This window comes from Vicugna pacos, chromosome 6 (genome assembly GCF_048564905.1).
Source record: "Vicugna pacos chromosome 6, VicPac4, whole genome shotgun sequence".
Classification (NCBI taxonomy): Eukaryota; Metazoa; Chordata; class Mammalia; order Artiodactyla; family Camelidae; genus Vicugna; species Vicugna pacos.
Window position 1 is genome coordinate 63,788,609 of NC_132992.1, and position 15,812 is coordinate 63,804,420.

General features: G+C 47.1%; 1 protein-coding gene across 6 annotated transcripts in view; it reads right to left on the bottom strand.

Moving 5' to 3' along the window:
• Positions 1 to 15,812, bottom strand: part of SPTB (spectrin beta, erythrocytic) — a 139,082-nt gene that overhangs the window by 43,186 nt on the left and 80,084 nt on the right. For all 6 annotated transcript variants that reach the window (XM_072963223.1, XM_072963222.1, XM_072963227.1 and 3 more), the window contains 6 exons: positions 4,750 to 4,901; positions 3,277 to 3,450; positions 2,209 to 2,300; positions 1,722 to 1,802; positions 1,255 to 1,370; positions 712 to 824 (listed from right to left, as the gene is read on the bottom strand). In XM_072963223.1, coding sequence (XP_072819324.1) covers positions 712 to 824; positions 1,255 to 1,370; positions 1,722 to 1,802; positions 2,209 to 2,300; positions 3,277 to 3,450; positions 4,750 to 4,901 — 728 coding nt within the window. The remainder of the gene's footprint in view (positions 1 to 711; positions 825 to 1,254; positions 1,371 to 1,721; positions 1,803 to 2,208; positions 2,301 to 3,276; positions 3,451 to 4,749; positions 4,902 to 15,812) is intronic.

Genomic DNA, 15,812 nt, shown 5'->3' on the forward strand with positions numbered 1-15,812 from the left:
TAGAATGTTTATTTTGGGTTTGTTTCCTGAGCCCAAGACCACTGATAGACAGAAAGTGGGCTGGAAGTGCACCAGCAGCATCAGGAGGGACCTGGTCATGCTTGGACTCAGGACCAGCTCCCCCATCCCTAACCCTAAAAAAGACTGGTAAGCTTGCTGTGCCAGGACACCAGCCACCAGAGGCGCCAAGGCCCTGTTTATTTAAAAACAGGTATTAGGGATCAAGGGCTTACAGGTACTGTCTTTGCTAAACAGCAGGTACATGAAGATGAGTGAGAAACGGTCCCCTCCCTGGAGGAGCTAAGGATCCAGCAGGGGAGAGGAGTCTGGCATGAGGGTCTGTTCAGTGGGGTGGCTCCCTGATAAGCCATGGGAGCCTAAGAGGCCTGAAACCACACTAAACCAACAAGTAAGAGCCCGTTTAGTTCCTGTGGGAATGTTTACAAGACATGGGTCTGCAGGTGGAAGATCAGCTCAGAGCTATGGGCTATGACTGCATTCAAGACAGACCATCGACCAGCTTGGGAGCCATTAACTTGGCAAAGCTTGGCTTTAGAGGAAGTTGGTGGTGGAGGATGGGTGACCTGCACCCTCCCCTGCAGCTGGGGCCCAGACGCAAAGCTCTTTGGACAGAAAGAGAGCATCTCAGTCAAGGCCTGTGTGTGGCAAGCAAGGAAATGGGGACCTTCTGGTCACGGAGCAGCTCGGTACCTTGCCGACACGCTTGCCCTCTACTGCCAGCACCTTCATCTTGGAAAAGTAATGGTAAAATGCCACCACGTAGGTAATGATGGATTTCTCATCAGGGTTTTCTGTGAAGACATCTGCAAGGGAAAGGGTGCACCCTCAGGACCAAACTGGAAGCCAGAAATGTCAGGTTTGAGTGGTTCACCTCCCAGTTTCTCCAGCACGAAGTACAACTACAGGCACCATGTGACAGGTAAGAGTGGGAGAAGAATGGCACTGCAATTTGGCGAGAGGATGAAATCCATGTTAGGACCACAAGGTATGAGAGAAGAAAAAAGGATGGAAAGACTACAGTGGGCCCTAGTAGGGGAGGAGAGGGGAGGTGTCTGGAACCAGCTTGGATCTGAAGAGCAGACCAGAGCAGAGCCCTGACTGGGCCACCATGCCCTTGCTGTGCCCACTGCTCGCCCAGCACCTGGCCCACACTCCTCCAGGTGCTCTGTCCAGCACAGGCACTGTCTCCTATGGCTGTGCCGCAGCGAAGGGCTGGTGGGGGCCCTGGCTCACCTTCGGGGTCGAGGAGCGGGATGATGCCCAGCTGACGCTCAGCCACGTCAAATGCGTGCTCCAGGTTGTGACGGGCGTTGGAGTCCTTCAGCTTGTCGAAGTCGATCAGGTCAGGTCTGAGGACAAAGCCAGACTGTTAAAGGGCGGGAGGGGGGCAATGCCTTGCATCCCCCACCGACAGGGCAGGCCTGGCATGAAGCAAAGACCCTGGGTAGATGTAGGGAGGTGGCTGAGCAGGAGAGGCATGAGGAGACGGGGCAGAGGCAGGGCAGCTGTGAGCACCAGCATGTGGGGAAGGGAAGCGGCCCGGGGAATGGAATTTAAGGGAGGCAGGATGCTGAGGGTGAGAGAAGGCCCAGCAGAAGGTACGTTCCTGCGAAGCTTGAACAGTAACCTACGTGTTAGGAGCAAAGTGTCCAAATTCCCCCAGGGCCCCCTCAGTCCCCCAGCCCTCTGCCCACTCTTACCGGTGCTTGTGTATCAGGGCGTTAAAGGCCAGGCCATCCTTCCAGCTGGAGGTGAAGTTCGTGACATTGACATGGGGGTAGCTGCATCCAAGAGAAACATTAAGACCTAAGAAACAGATTGTTCTGGGGTCCCTGACAGGTGTGTGAACCGAGGGCCAATACATCAGGAGAGGAAGGGACCTGGCCCTCCTCGAGCCGCTTCAACAAGAGGGGCAGCTACTAAAAGCCACACAAAGAGGTTCCCCCATCAGGCGGGCCCAAGGGACTCTCACCCCAACAGACCCCACAGTCTGACCCAAGCAACTCTGAGAAAGAAGCCCGTCTTTCAGGCCTCAAAGAATCAGGTCAGGACAGACTTTGCATTGATGACACTGAAGCTGCCATAGCTCCTGGTGATGGGTGACGGTGTCTGTGCCCCTGGGGATGGCGGCGCTTGAGGGGAGCACAGGGGAGGGGAGCGTGGTGGCGGCTGGTTCCCAGGGCATACCCTGCCGTCTTCATCTGACACCATAACAACAACGCATCCTTGGCCGAGCGTGTCTCACGACCTTCCTGAGTCTGGACAACGATGTCCTGAATCTGGGGTGCAGGAACAAGAGAGGGAGGACTTAGTTCTGTATCTGGCTCAGAGCCTTCCTGCTTTCCCTGGAAGGCCCCCTCCGGCTTTCCTCCTCTGTAGCCGTCCATCTAGTCACCAGCCCTGCAGCCGCACCAGAGCTCGAGCCCTGGGGCCTGGGGGCCTGCCTCCCTGCCTCAGCCCACTTCCCCACGCCAGAGGAGACAGCTCCAACTTGAAACTCTAAGGAGAGGCCCAGAAAAAATAGCAATTCCTCCTCAGGAGTGATGAGGCCCTGCAGGCTGAGGCACAACACGAATGTTGGAAGGTGTTGTGCTTTGATTAGCAGCTCCTCTAGCCTTTTCATTTTTCCCAATTCTGCTGTGATTAGTGTTTCATCACATGCACACACGGACAGTGAGATTGGACACCCAAGACCACCTGGGTGAGACCTTCAGGCTGGGAGCTGTGCACTGTCTTCCTTCTCTCCACCTTTCTCTCTTCCAACTAGGTTCTTTCTGTCCCCAAACCAGCAGGTGGAAGGCCCTCCTTTCCCTCCCTTGTACCTTCCAAATTTCCTTACAATAATGGACCTTGAATTTCAGGGTGGGGCAAGAAAAGCTTCTGACTGAAAAACATAAAAGCTGACCTTCTGTATCGTTTTTGCAATTTCTGAACAAAACTATTATAAAAACCAAAAGGTTCCATCTATGAGAGGAAGGGGACAAAAGCAGCTCTTCCAGCCAGATCTCAGCCCAGCTACTAGTTTCTATCTTCTCTCTCAAAAGGCTACACTATTGACTGAACATCTCACCCTGGACTTCAGCAACTTGACAACGCAGAGGATGGTTTCTCCTTCCTACAAGCACTGTCCCACAGGACAGGCTTCCGGCCTTCCAGAACATGCACAAACGCTCACACTCGTTCACCATTTTGTAAAATTCCCAAGCCTGCCTGGCCCAGCAAGGCTCCCTCCACCCCCCGCCCCTGGGAGCCCACCTGGAAGCGGAGGATGATGGTCCAGATGAGGCCCAGGACCAGGCGGTGGTTGCCATCCACAATGTCGTGGGAGCCCATGTTCTCCAGGTGCACACGCTGCTCCTTCAGGAACTGCAGGGCCTTGTCCACATTCTCCAGGCAGTGGATGCGCATCTTCCCTTTCGTGGGCTTTGGCTGAGGGACAGCATTGCCCCCGTGGGCATGGAAGGACCTTATGGTCACCCTAGAGGTGGCTGCAGCCTGAACCAGCTTGTGCCATCAGCATCCACCCTCTACCCTCCATGTCAAACTCTAGTGCCCACGCTCACTCCTTGACACTTCAACCCCATCCTTTTAGCCAAGTTCAGAGGTTCCCCGTCTTGAGCACCTAGAGCTCTGCAACTGGGCTGCATCAGTGCTGTTGCCAGGTCTCAACAAAGCCTTCTGAGTGGGTGATAAATGGCATTCAAACACAGTAACACAACAGGTAGTTAACTGAGCACTTACTGTGTGCCAGGCACAGTTATGGGAAATTTTTGCTACTGGTTGGTGATAAGAGTGGCTTTTAGTTTGGTGATTGATAATGGGTCCTTCCCACCATCTGATCATCTCCGTCCGTATCCCAAATGGCCACAGCCAGAACTCAAGGGGACCACGATTGATGAGTAACTGCACCATTTGAAGGGTTCTTAATGGTAACTCTCTCTGGTGGGCTTTCAATGCAGGGTAAGAGACAGTCTTTAATTTCAGTCTGGAGTTGAAAAAGCAATAGGAGAATGTGGTATCTTTCATTGAAACCTCGAGGATCTTAGACTACTACATCAGGTACAGGTATCATTTTACACGTGGAGGAAATGATGCAAAGAAGGTCCTGCCTGACAGGCCCAAGGTCACAATGACAATAACTTAGCAAAACATGAGCCTTGACCTGGTTCTCCCACAGGGGCAGCATTACTGCTGGGTGGGCTACAAATCTCCACTTGTCAGAGTGATGGACCACAGGAAATTATCTTTCCTGCTTTCCTCCTGGTTCCGAGAAGGATGCAAATTTCTCCAGCTGAGTAATGGGATCCATCGGAGCCTGTGCGAGGAGGCTGAGGGGGGCCCGCCTCAGGCCAGCCACAGATGCCCAGACCCCACGAGGAGAAAGTCAGGAGCTCTGCATGGTCTCTGGAAGGAGCACGAAGGAGTAGGAGTGGCTAGAAATTTGGAAATGCATTGGTAAAATGTAACTAAAGTTTTGATGGCATATTGAACGGAAAGTGGTTGCATTTATGCTAGGACATGTTTAGATGATCATGTTCAGAGAGCCCAGTCAGCCACGTGGACACCTTGTGTGCATTATTAGTATTGAAACCTCTCAGAAGAATAGGGAGAAACATTGGAAGGTCATGAGAACTGGAGATACCCCCAGACCATGTCTTTCCTGATGCAGGGACAGAGCATCAGCCACGGGCCCAGGGAAAGGGGCTGCAGCACAGAAAGGGGCTTTACCAGCGTCTCTCCCGAGAGCACCTCCAGCAGCTTGATGAGCATCCTCCCATCCCGCAGGTCCTTGTAGAGGTCGGTGATACGGCAGGACACACGTGCCAGGTGTGAGTTCACCCATTTCGTGAAGGTCTTCTTCTGAACAACTTCCCGCTCATCTGGGTGGGGAGAAGAGCCTTGGGTGAGGTGCCTGAGGTTGGCAGGGTCCATTTGCCATGTGACTTGGGGTCAAAGGGTTTCATCTCAACCCCAGGGGCCCCCGACCCCAGGCAGAGGAGGTTGGTGTATCTATTTCATCTCCTTCTGAGGAGCATTTGTGACCAGAGCATATAGACTTTTGGCGACACAGGTCCACACGCCATGACTGGCAACAAAGAGGTAACTTCCACCACCATGGTTACAAGACACCCTAGTCCAGGCATCTGTTTTCCGGTGCCTGTCAGAATGCTCTGTACCACTGGGCCAGTGAGCTCAGATTTCAACACCAGGTTCACCCGTCCGCCCATCCAACAAGTATCTCCTCTGCCTCCCGGCCCCTCCACCCCACCCCAATCACTCCTAGTCATCCTTTAGGAGTCCGTGGAAACAGCACTTCTCTGGGAAGCTCCTTCGGACCCCTCGTCGAGGTTTGGTCTCCCCTTGTGTGCCCTGGCCCCCACATCTGCATTTCTCATTTCTGTCTCTCCTCGTCCTCCTATTAGTTGCAAATCTGTCTTTCCGGGAAGACTACAGGTTCCTTGAACCCAGCAAAGTCTGTCTAGTTCACCTCTCTATCTCCAAGGCCTGGAGTCTGGCGCACAGTAGGTCTCCAGAGCTGTACTGGAGCTGACTGAGCAGATGTTTATTTAGCTCATATTGGGGCCACCCTGTATGAAGCCCACTGATACGTAAAACAATTGCCGTCCTCAAGGAGCTCCTGGTGGGCAGAGGAGAAGGGTGAGCATGGGAATAGTGAGCCTATGTGGGACGTGTGAGCCACATGGGGTGAGGGGCTGTGCATGGCCCTATGCCCTCTTTCTCACCCCGAGAATGGCACAAAGGGGTCCCCATCTTCAGACCTGGGAAGCTGACATGACACCCTACTCTAAGTCAGCCTCAGCCCAAACCAGGCTTCTGGCCGAGGCTGTACCAGTTTGGATGGGCTACCTCTTAGCACCTCTGTTAAAATCAATACTGTAAAATAAATGCTGGTGCCTGTCTGGTTAGGACTAGGCAGCTTGATCAAGATGCTGGAGAGAGAAAAAAGGCTGGGATAGCAGAAAGACTGGGGGAAGGGTGAAAGAGAGAGAGAAGGGAGGCAGAAACGACAGAAACAGGGAGAGAAGTCTGCTTTAGTGAACAGTTTGTGGCAACCTGCTTCTGGGCACTTTGGCTGAGGAATCCCAGCGGGAGCTGACCTGGCAGTGTGGCTGGGCCAAGGGCCACGGAGGATCCCTGGGGAGGATGCGTTCAGGTTGGTCACAGCCACGGCAGACCACAGCGACCCAGCCAGGAGGGAACGTCATCGCTGCGGGAGCAGCCTAACTGTCTGCTCAGCTGAGCCTAAACCTTGGAAGGGTTGGCTTCTTAAATTATTAAATGTCTGATTTAACAACAACAAAAACAGGATCCCAGCCAGCATGGCCTCAAGGGTATAATCCTGGCAGTTCCCGAGGCTCACAGCATCAAATCTCTCCCTACTTTGTGGCCACTTTGGTGTTAGGAACTCAGAACCCTTTTTTACTTATTCATTCATTTCAGCAAACATTCACTGTACAGCCATCAGATGCCAGGCTCTGGGTGGAGGTGGACATTAAAGGATAGGAAAGACAGCCCCGGTGCTTGATGCAGACAAACTCTATTATAAATATGATGAGCACTGAAGTCACATGCAAAAAACTCTATGGAAGTGGTCTAAACAAGATTTCCAAGGGGGAGTGTATAGCTCAAGGAGTAGAGCACATGCTTAGCATACATAAGGTCCTGGGTTCAATCCCCACTACCCCCTCTAAAAATAAATAAAAAATGTAATTACCTCCCCCCCAAATAAATAAAAAACAAAGGAACAAAAGATTTCCAAGAGGAGGAAAAATGCTATTGACTATACACATCCAAAATCAATATAAAATTTAAATGGCACTTGTTTATTCTGGGCCCCTGGGCAAAGTTTCAAGAGGAAAACCTCCTCACTTATTGGAACACTTCCCTGATTTCAAGGACTGCTTCAGCAAAACGTAAACAAAGTCTTGATGATATTTTGGCCAGAAAGTGATTGCATTTATGCTGAAGTGTGTTTAGATTCCACAGAGCCAGCCTCAGTCCCACGGTGCCTTCTCCAGAGACCAGATCTGTTCTGCACGAGGCTAATCCTTCCCATCAGATGTGGAGTTCTGTCCAAGGGACTCACCATCTTTGCCCCTTTAGAGATGAGCGTCTCAAAAAGCAAAAGTCCTTTCTTCCTTTCTTCTTTTCTTGTCTTTAAGAATCCAAAGGTTTCATTATACGGGTGCTGAGACCCATTTATTTGTGCTCAGAAAAGTGTAAGGAAGAGCTTCTGGTTGGGACATGGAATTTAATTCTAGGCTGCTGGACTGGAACACATATTGACGCAGACGTAAATCACCCTTAGCTCTCCCCAGTCCTCAACACACAAATAATGCTTCCTGGACCCCAAAATGCTGGAGCTGCAGGTTGAGAGCTCAGGCAGGTGGCTTTCTGGCTGCTTTTTACTTGAAGGCTGGGGTGGAAGTGCCCAGAATCCCCAGCACCCTGAAACACTTTGCAGTCAGTGGTGAGAAAGGGGAAAAGTTCTGAGAGGTTAACGATGGTCATAGGAGAGGAAGTCCCAGAGGTGGGGGTAAATTTCTACCAGCTCAGTAGCCCAGCTGCCCCTCATCAGGGAGAGGGTAGGGGAGCCAGCTGGGCTGGGAACCCCAGGGGTGCAGACAGACTGGGAAGGTGGCCATGCATTGGACCTGCTGTCCCCGGGGACCTGGGCCATCCTGCAGGGAGCCACTGTGGAAAAGAGGAGTCAGCAAAGCCCTGGCAGGGCCAGGCCTTATTTCCAGAGCCCTAACCCTGCCAGGCAGGGAAGGGGGCAAGACCAGCAGCACAGCCCGACTCAAAGCCACCAGAACCTCAGGAAATACTCATGTCTCTGTAACCATCAAGCTCAGGGCCCCTCCATTCCCGTCTGCTTCTCTCCCCTTTCCTTCCTAGGCTGTCGCCATTCTCCTCTTTCCTTAGAAAATTCACCTTCCTTTCTGACCAGCTGGCTAGAATTACCCTCTGGGTATGGTGACTGGGTGACCTTTCTCTTATGCGCCCCCACCCCCTACCTCAAAGGTTTAGTCTGAGGCCAAATAAACCCAACAAAACTCAAATACTTATCCACTAATGAGTTCATTCATGGGAAGGGCTTGAAACAGGACGTGGCACACAGAAAGCCTGCAGTAAATGTTAACTGTCATTGGTACCAGTGCCACTACTATCATTACTACAAGCAGGGCCCCCGTCCTGGAGGCTGCAGGGAGCACAAGGCAGGCTCACTGTCCCTGAGGGCCTCGCAATCTATTGGGGGAAACAAGACACAGATGCACAAATAGTTCTGTAACCACATGAGATAAAGGGCAGTTCATCTCAACAATACAACAGCTGTTGCAAGGTAATATCAGATTAGTTACCAGATAAATGGCACATGTAAAATGGTCAGAGGTCAAAGACGAGAGAGGTCATTTCTAACTGGAGCAGTCAAGGGGAGCCTTGTGAAGGAAACCACTTTGCACAGGCAGCGGAGGAAGGAGGGGAGCGGGGGAGACGGCAACCGGGCAGAGAGGCACAGAAGGATGGAGCTTGTTCAGGGGCCGCTGAGTAGCTACAGGTAAGAAGACGATGTGTGGAAAATAGGTTTTAGATTGGATGTGAAAAGCCTTGAATGAAAAGCTAAGAAGTTTAAATTTAATCTTAGAGGCAAAAGGAACCATGGAAGGTGTGGCAGGATCATTTTCTGAAGTAAGAATTTAGAAGGCACCCAATGATAACAAAAAGACAAAATGTTTCAGCCTAAATGTAAACACAATTGTGCAAAATCAGTATAAATCTATTCAAAGGCTCCCAAGGCACACCAAAGATTTGAACAAATGGAAAAGCACACTCAGTTCTCGAATAGGAAAACTCAATATCATATAGATATCAATTTACTCTGGATTTCTGTATTTAATATTATCTAAAATATATTTAGACTTTATAACTTAAATTTGGGGAGAACTAGACAAAATTAGAAAACTCATTGTAAAAATAAACAAAAATAGCTATGAAAATTTCAGAAAAGAAAAGTAATAAAGGGGGACCAACATTCCTAGGTGTTTTTCTAACAAGTATTAAAGTACAGTATAAAGTTAGAATAATGAAATTGTGTGGTACTAGCATATGAATAGATACATCAATGGAACAGAAATAGTCCCAAGTACATACAGGCATTTACTGTCTGATACTTCAAATATGAAGGGGAAAGATAGATAACTGGGTACAGGGTATTGACAAAACTAGATGACCACCCAGGAAAAATTAAGTTAAATTCATATCTCATACCCCAGCATAAATTTCATTTGGGTCAAAACTTGAAATGTAAAAAATGAAACCAATAAAAACCAGAGTCAATTATGGTAGGATGTTTTTTTATAATGTAAGTGTAGAGAAGGGCCTTCATAACTCTGACACAAAATCCAAAAGCCATGAAATAAAAGATTGAAAGTTCAATTGTGTTTTAAAAAAAACTTACATCACAAAGGGCTACCTTACCTAGCCTGTAAAGAATATCTACAAATTAATGAGGAAAAAGACCAATAATTCAATTAAAAAATGGACATAAGAATGTGAACAAAGAGGTAACAGAAAAAAATTATACAAAATGTATAAAAAGTTGTCCAAACTATTCATATTAGAAGTACAAATTAAAAGTATACATACATACACACACACAAATCTAATACCTAGTCCTTAATTAGTTTGAACAAGTTAATCATAAAAGACATTTTTGAGACAACTGGGAAAATTTGAGTATTAAGTGAGTATCAGATTGTATTAGGGAATTATTGTTAATTTTACGAGGTGTAATAATGGTACTACAGCTAGGTGGGAAATCCTCTTGTTCTGGTATACACACTAAAGTATTGGGGGTAAAATGTCATGATAATCTTCAATTTACTTCAGTCTCAAAATGGACAAGCAAATATGGCCAAATATTAATAGTTGTTAAACCTAGGTGATGATTCATTATACTTCTACCTCTGCTTCTTGTATGTTTGAAATTTTTCACACTAAAAGCTCAGAAGTAAAATGAAAGTACACCAAGACACTATGTTTCACTTATCAGATGGGCTAAGATCCAAAAATGTGACAAATACCATGTTGGCAATGATGTAGGGAAAAAATATTCATGTTGCTGGAGAGGGTATAAAAGGGAATTTGGCAAGACGAATCAGAACTACAACTGTACATACTTTTGGACCCAGTAATTCCACTTCTAGGAATTGATCCTACCGACAGACTTACACATTTGCAAAATAATCTACATACAAGTTTATTCACTGCATTTTTGGAAATAGTAGAAGACTGGAAACAACCTAAATGTCCACCCACAGAGGACTGATTAAATTAAAGCTGTATGTCCATACATTGGAATACTATACAGCTGTAAAAAGACTGAGGAGGCTGTTGATGTATTACTATAAAACAACCTTCAAGGTATATTGAGTGGGACTAAAAATCACAGTATGAAACAATGTATAGTGGGATAAAAATGCTGAGAAAAACAATATAGACCATTTGCTTATATATACAAAAAACATTCCTGGAAAGATACATGAAAAACTGATAACACTGGTTATAGGAAAAGAACTGGGTCTGGAGGACTGAGATGAGAATAAAACTTATTATTTGCCCTTTTATGTCTGTTGAGTTTTACCTAATGGGTGTCTATGTTACTTATTCAATACAGAAGTATACTTTTCTTTTTCTAAAGAAAATATTAAACTTTTCTCTCCTCCTTTCTCTAAGATAGTTTTGTTCCCTTGTGGGCCCCTGCCTCAGGGGCTTTCACCAGAAAAATTCATAAGCATAGTTAACCACCTGGGCCAACAAGAGAGATGGAAGGGAGAGAGGGAGGAGGTTTATGTGGCGGGAGCATTCCTGACGCCTCCTGGGATGGAGCCTGGGAGCAAGGTCTGATGGCGAAGAGGTAGACTCTGCCTCCCTGAGGCCACACAGCTACTCTCTGATTATCCCCTACAGGGGCATCAAAGCACACACTTCTCCCCTTAGGGTCCAGGTTCTTTCCTTCTCTTTTGTTACACTTCTCCAGACTTCCTCCTTGACCCTTCTTTCAACTTCCCTCCACCACTCTTGGCAATAGCACACAATAGCTGCTGGCCCCACCCACTTTGGTACCTGCTTTACCTCCTGAAGTCACAGGCATCCCAGAAGTTTGTCATTAAAAGTCCCTAGTGGGGCTGTTACAAAAATAAGAGCCTGTTGTCCACTGGTTGTTCTTAAGCTAAATGATAAAGTTGACATGTCTTATCTTCGGAAACTTAATTACCCAGTTCTAGGCCCATCTCTTTATTCCAGCCATGGCTTCCTAGAAAATTCCTTGACTGCTTCATGCCTCTCCCTGTTTTCTCTGTTAAAAATCTGCTCTCAAAAGTAGAGACTAGCAGCCTAAATATTCAATAGGGGATTATTTAATAATTTTGTTACAGTTATAAGTATATGAATAAGGTGAAATAAAAACTTTCAATGGCAAAAAGGGTATTAAAATGCATTTTAAAGGAAAATTCAGATTATAAAACTGCATGCATAATATGAACACAATTTTGTAGAACTATCTGCATAGATTCACAGAAAAAAGCTAATGCTGGGTGTTGTTACTGTTGGGTGTTAAGATTGTGGGTGACTATTTTTTGCTTATCTATGTTTACTAAAATGTCTGCAATGAACATGTATTACTTATATAATAAGAAACAACAGATGTCATGAAGGAAAATAGGATATAAAATTCAAAACCTGAGGAATAAACGACTTATAAAAAGGTATCCTTCTTGAGGAAGCCTGCATTTTTACCAGCACATGGGTTTAAGCTACGGGTAAAGCTTGGTGGTCAGAAAGGCAAGTGGGAGAAAAGGTACCACGGGAGGCCATGGACCACTAGCTAGGGCCTGAAAACAAGCATTTAATGTTGAGCCCTCTGCAGGTTTACAACTTGGGATTTCTTTCCTTCTCATGCCAGGAAGCCGAGTTTAGGGAACCTGAGTGAGTGATACTTTAACTCCCATGAACTTGTGATAAACTTCAATGACAGAGATGCCAATCCATTATAAAGCCTGCCATAGGGGCAGTCTCCTTGGGGGCACATCATAAATGATGCTACTGTTTAGTTTGGAGAGGAATTTTTCTTTCAACCAACCAGCTTTCATCACACTGGTATTGTGAACAGTTAGAGCATAGGTTCCCTGCCCATACAGATTTAAGATCCAGCTGGGGCTGACTCTAAGAGAGAAGTTTAAGATGCCTACTACATACTCAAAAACACATTTGAACATACAGATACTCCTGTAAGTGCAAGGATAAAGACCATAAGACTGACTTTAAGTGTTCAGAGTCGAACACTAGGATGCTAGTTAACTAGATCTGAGTACATTAATAAAAAAGATTATACAGAAATGAAAATGGTAATCTGTATGTTTACACACATGAAAAGATATTCATAGTATATTGCTCAGTGAAAAATGTTCTAAGATTATAATATTATAGGTAATGTTAATATTTACACATACACATACAGCCATATATCCATAGGCATTACAATATCTATATGGAGTATTAACAATGTTTCTAGTTTTCTCTTTTTTATCTGCCTTTCTGATCTTTTCTACATGAAATAAATATTCTTGTTTAATAAAAATATTTAAAGATCTAAAAGTATCACCCTATTTTTTGAAAAATAAAATAGCATCTTTACATATTGTAGGAAAATTAAAGTTATCATAGATCAGTTTCAATTAAAAAAATTTTTAAAGAAGCCTAGTTTTGAACCAGCATTTGAGGATGATAATGGTTTTAGAATGGCAGAGAAGGAAGGGGGAATCTTGGTCAAAGCCCCTGGTGGGGCAAACACATATGTGTGTGTGGATGTGTGCATGTTAGGTACGTGTGGGTGTATGTTTTGGGGGTGAGGGTGAGAAGCAGTTAACTTACCAGAGCAAAGAAGTCGAAGGACAATCTAGGGAATTTGAACTTTATACTCCAAGTAAAGAAGAGCCTGAAGGTTCTTAATTAAAGTGGTATCTCATTAAAAATTTGTAGGAGAGAAAAGATTCTAACTGCCCTGCATAAATGGGATTGGACAGGGGAGAGGCTGGAGCCTGGGAAACTGGCTCGGAGGCGGCTGCAGAAGTCTCTGTTTTAGGTGCTGTGACCCCACTGACATGTGAACTAAGGAAATGAAGTGACAGGAGCTGATATGGACAATATCACAGAACAAGGGTCCCCTGGCCTGGCAGGGGACAGCATTTGGAGGCTGTAAGACAGAAATTAAAATGAGTTCAGGGCTTTGATCAAAGAGGCACAGGAGGCTAGCGGTGAAATGAAAATGGGAAGAGATGTCTCTGGTGGGATGTGGAGGAGATAAAAGCAGGTATGAAGGACATTCAAGAAAGGCCAAGTGCTGTAGCCCAAACAGCACAGGGATGATTTTAAAACCCTGGGATTCTAGTCTTGTCCTGGCACTTTCTGCCATGTGACCTCCCTCATCTCTAAAGGGGGTGGTAATAGCTATACTCTGCCTACTTCAGAGTGGTTGCTGTGTCAGTGAGATCATCTGGACAAAAGGCACCTAGAACACTAAGCAGCCGTACACATACCCATCACTGTTGTCATGCACGCAGGTGGGGGCCACAGGGAGAGACGGCACATGCTGAGAACACGAGGTCACAGAAGACAGGACGGTCCAGACTCAGCCTCAGCCCAGCCTTTAATTAACAGAGGACTTCTGGAGAACCCACTGATTTACCGAAAAGGATTGATTCCCTTTCCCCAATCCAGGAACCAAAGCTCCACAGCTCAGGGTAGAGGCACATGGTCAGCGCTGCCTTAAGGGGGTTTCCTCCCAGGCTATGAGCTGGAAAGGCCTCCCACACCATCTGGTTCAAGCCCCTCGTGTTACAGGTGAGGAAACCGAGGCCGGGAGGAAAGAGAAGTAAATTGGCCAAGGTCACCTAACCAGGGGAAGTCCATGATGGCAGAAGAACCACACTGCTGGGATGGACCAGGTTCTCCTCCCTCTGGCCACCAAGCTGACCCACACAGCCACCTTCTCTGTCCTGGACTTTTGTACAGCCTCCCACAACCTGTGCTCCCCTTTGAGGCCAGAGTGACCTTCCAAATCTAAATGTAACTATGTCACTTCCATGTGAAAAGCACTTTGATGGGTGGGGAGCAGTGCCACCCCTCTGGCCCCCTACTGAAGGCCACAGCCCCTGTCCTGAGCCCACAGCTCTCCCTGCTAAAGGCTCCCACCTTTTAACCCTTCAACTCTGCCGCTCCTTTCCAAATATCACCTCATTAAACTCCTCAGCAACCCCTTTTAAGTTTCTTGCTGCTTCTGGCCAGGACCCTGAAGATGTCTGTGGCCTGTAAGGCTCCTAGTGATGTGACTCCTGCCCGCCCCTCCTATCTCCAGCCAGCAGTCCCCTCACTCTCATTCAGACAAGCCCCTACTCATCCCTGGATGAGAGCTAAGCTGTAGGTTATGCGACAAACTCACAGTTCCCACTAAATCTTCATAGCTTTTATCATAATTTGTCATGGTGCCCATGTCTACATGCACATAGACACATGTGTGATTATTTGAGTCACTTCCCCATCACTAGACTTAGAAAGAGATTCCCCAGTTGATCCGGTTTCCAGAGTCTGAAGGCCAAAGGATTCGGAGGCAAGATGCTACCAGAGACTCAGCTGCTACCAGCCTCCCTGTCATTCTTTCTCAGTGATGTGATAAAAAGGGAAAATGAACAGTTGCTACAGATGCTCTGAAAACAGCACGCCTGGTGCCTCTTCAGTCAAGCAGCGTGAAGTGGGGCCCAGTGGGGAGAGGGAGGGGTTGCTGGCTGCTCCCAGGAGCCAGAAGCACAGTCAGAACTTGCCCTTGGAAATGAAGCTGACGGCCGGCCGGAATGTCCCAGAGATGGAGGAGGCTATTCGCACGGCTCACTCAGACTGCACCGCATGGGGAGGGAACAGAGTCTTATTATTAACCTCAGAGTATTAATATTTGATAAAGCATCTTCACAATGAAAGATAGCAGTCACCCAGAGGAGGGGACCAGTCGTGGTTCTGCAAAGCCTTCTCCAAGAGGAAGACCAGCTTTGATCAAGAAGGGAGAGGGGATGATGGGAGAAAGTGTTATGCCCAGGGGAAACTGCCCCAGACCACACAGTGCAGGGGGCACACAAGCCTCCTCGTAGGTGGGTCTGCACAAGTAACTGACAGGTTTATCTGCACAGTGGCCTGTTTCAGGGGCGGGAGGAGCACTCACAATGGCGGACCTCGAAAAGAAAGATGCTGAGCCAATTATTTTTTTTCTTCTGACAGTACATTGAAATGATTGCTGCTGATTATAGAGATTCCCATGAATAGTACATTTTCCCAATATATAGTCTCTAGATAGAACTTTGTTCCATGTTTAGAAATCTGAGAAGAAAATATTTTAAAAACTTCTCATTAATGACGCCATCTTCGTTCTCACAGGTAGCTTAAGAGAGCATTTGGACCGTTAACACCTGATGCTTTGGTCTCCAGCAGCTGCTTCTAAAACTGTCCACTCAACAGGCTGCTAGGAAACTGCTGACTCCTTCCTGCACAACTATGGAGAAATCCTGCTCTCTGAAAGAAATCTTTCACCTCCTAGACACAAAGCCCTTCTCAGGCAACTGGGGCACCTGGGCCCAGCGTCATTCCAGTGCAGATGGGAGAAGGGGCAGGTAGGGTGAGACCAAGCATCACTTTTCGCCACCAAAGTCAGCAAGGAGCCCATA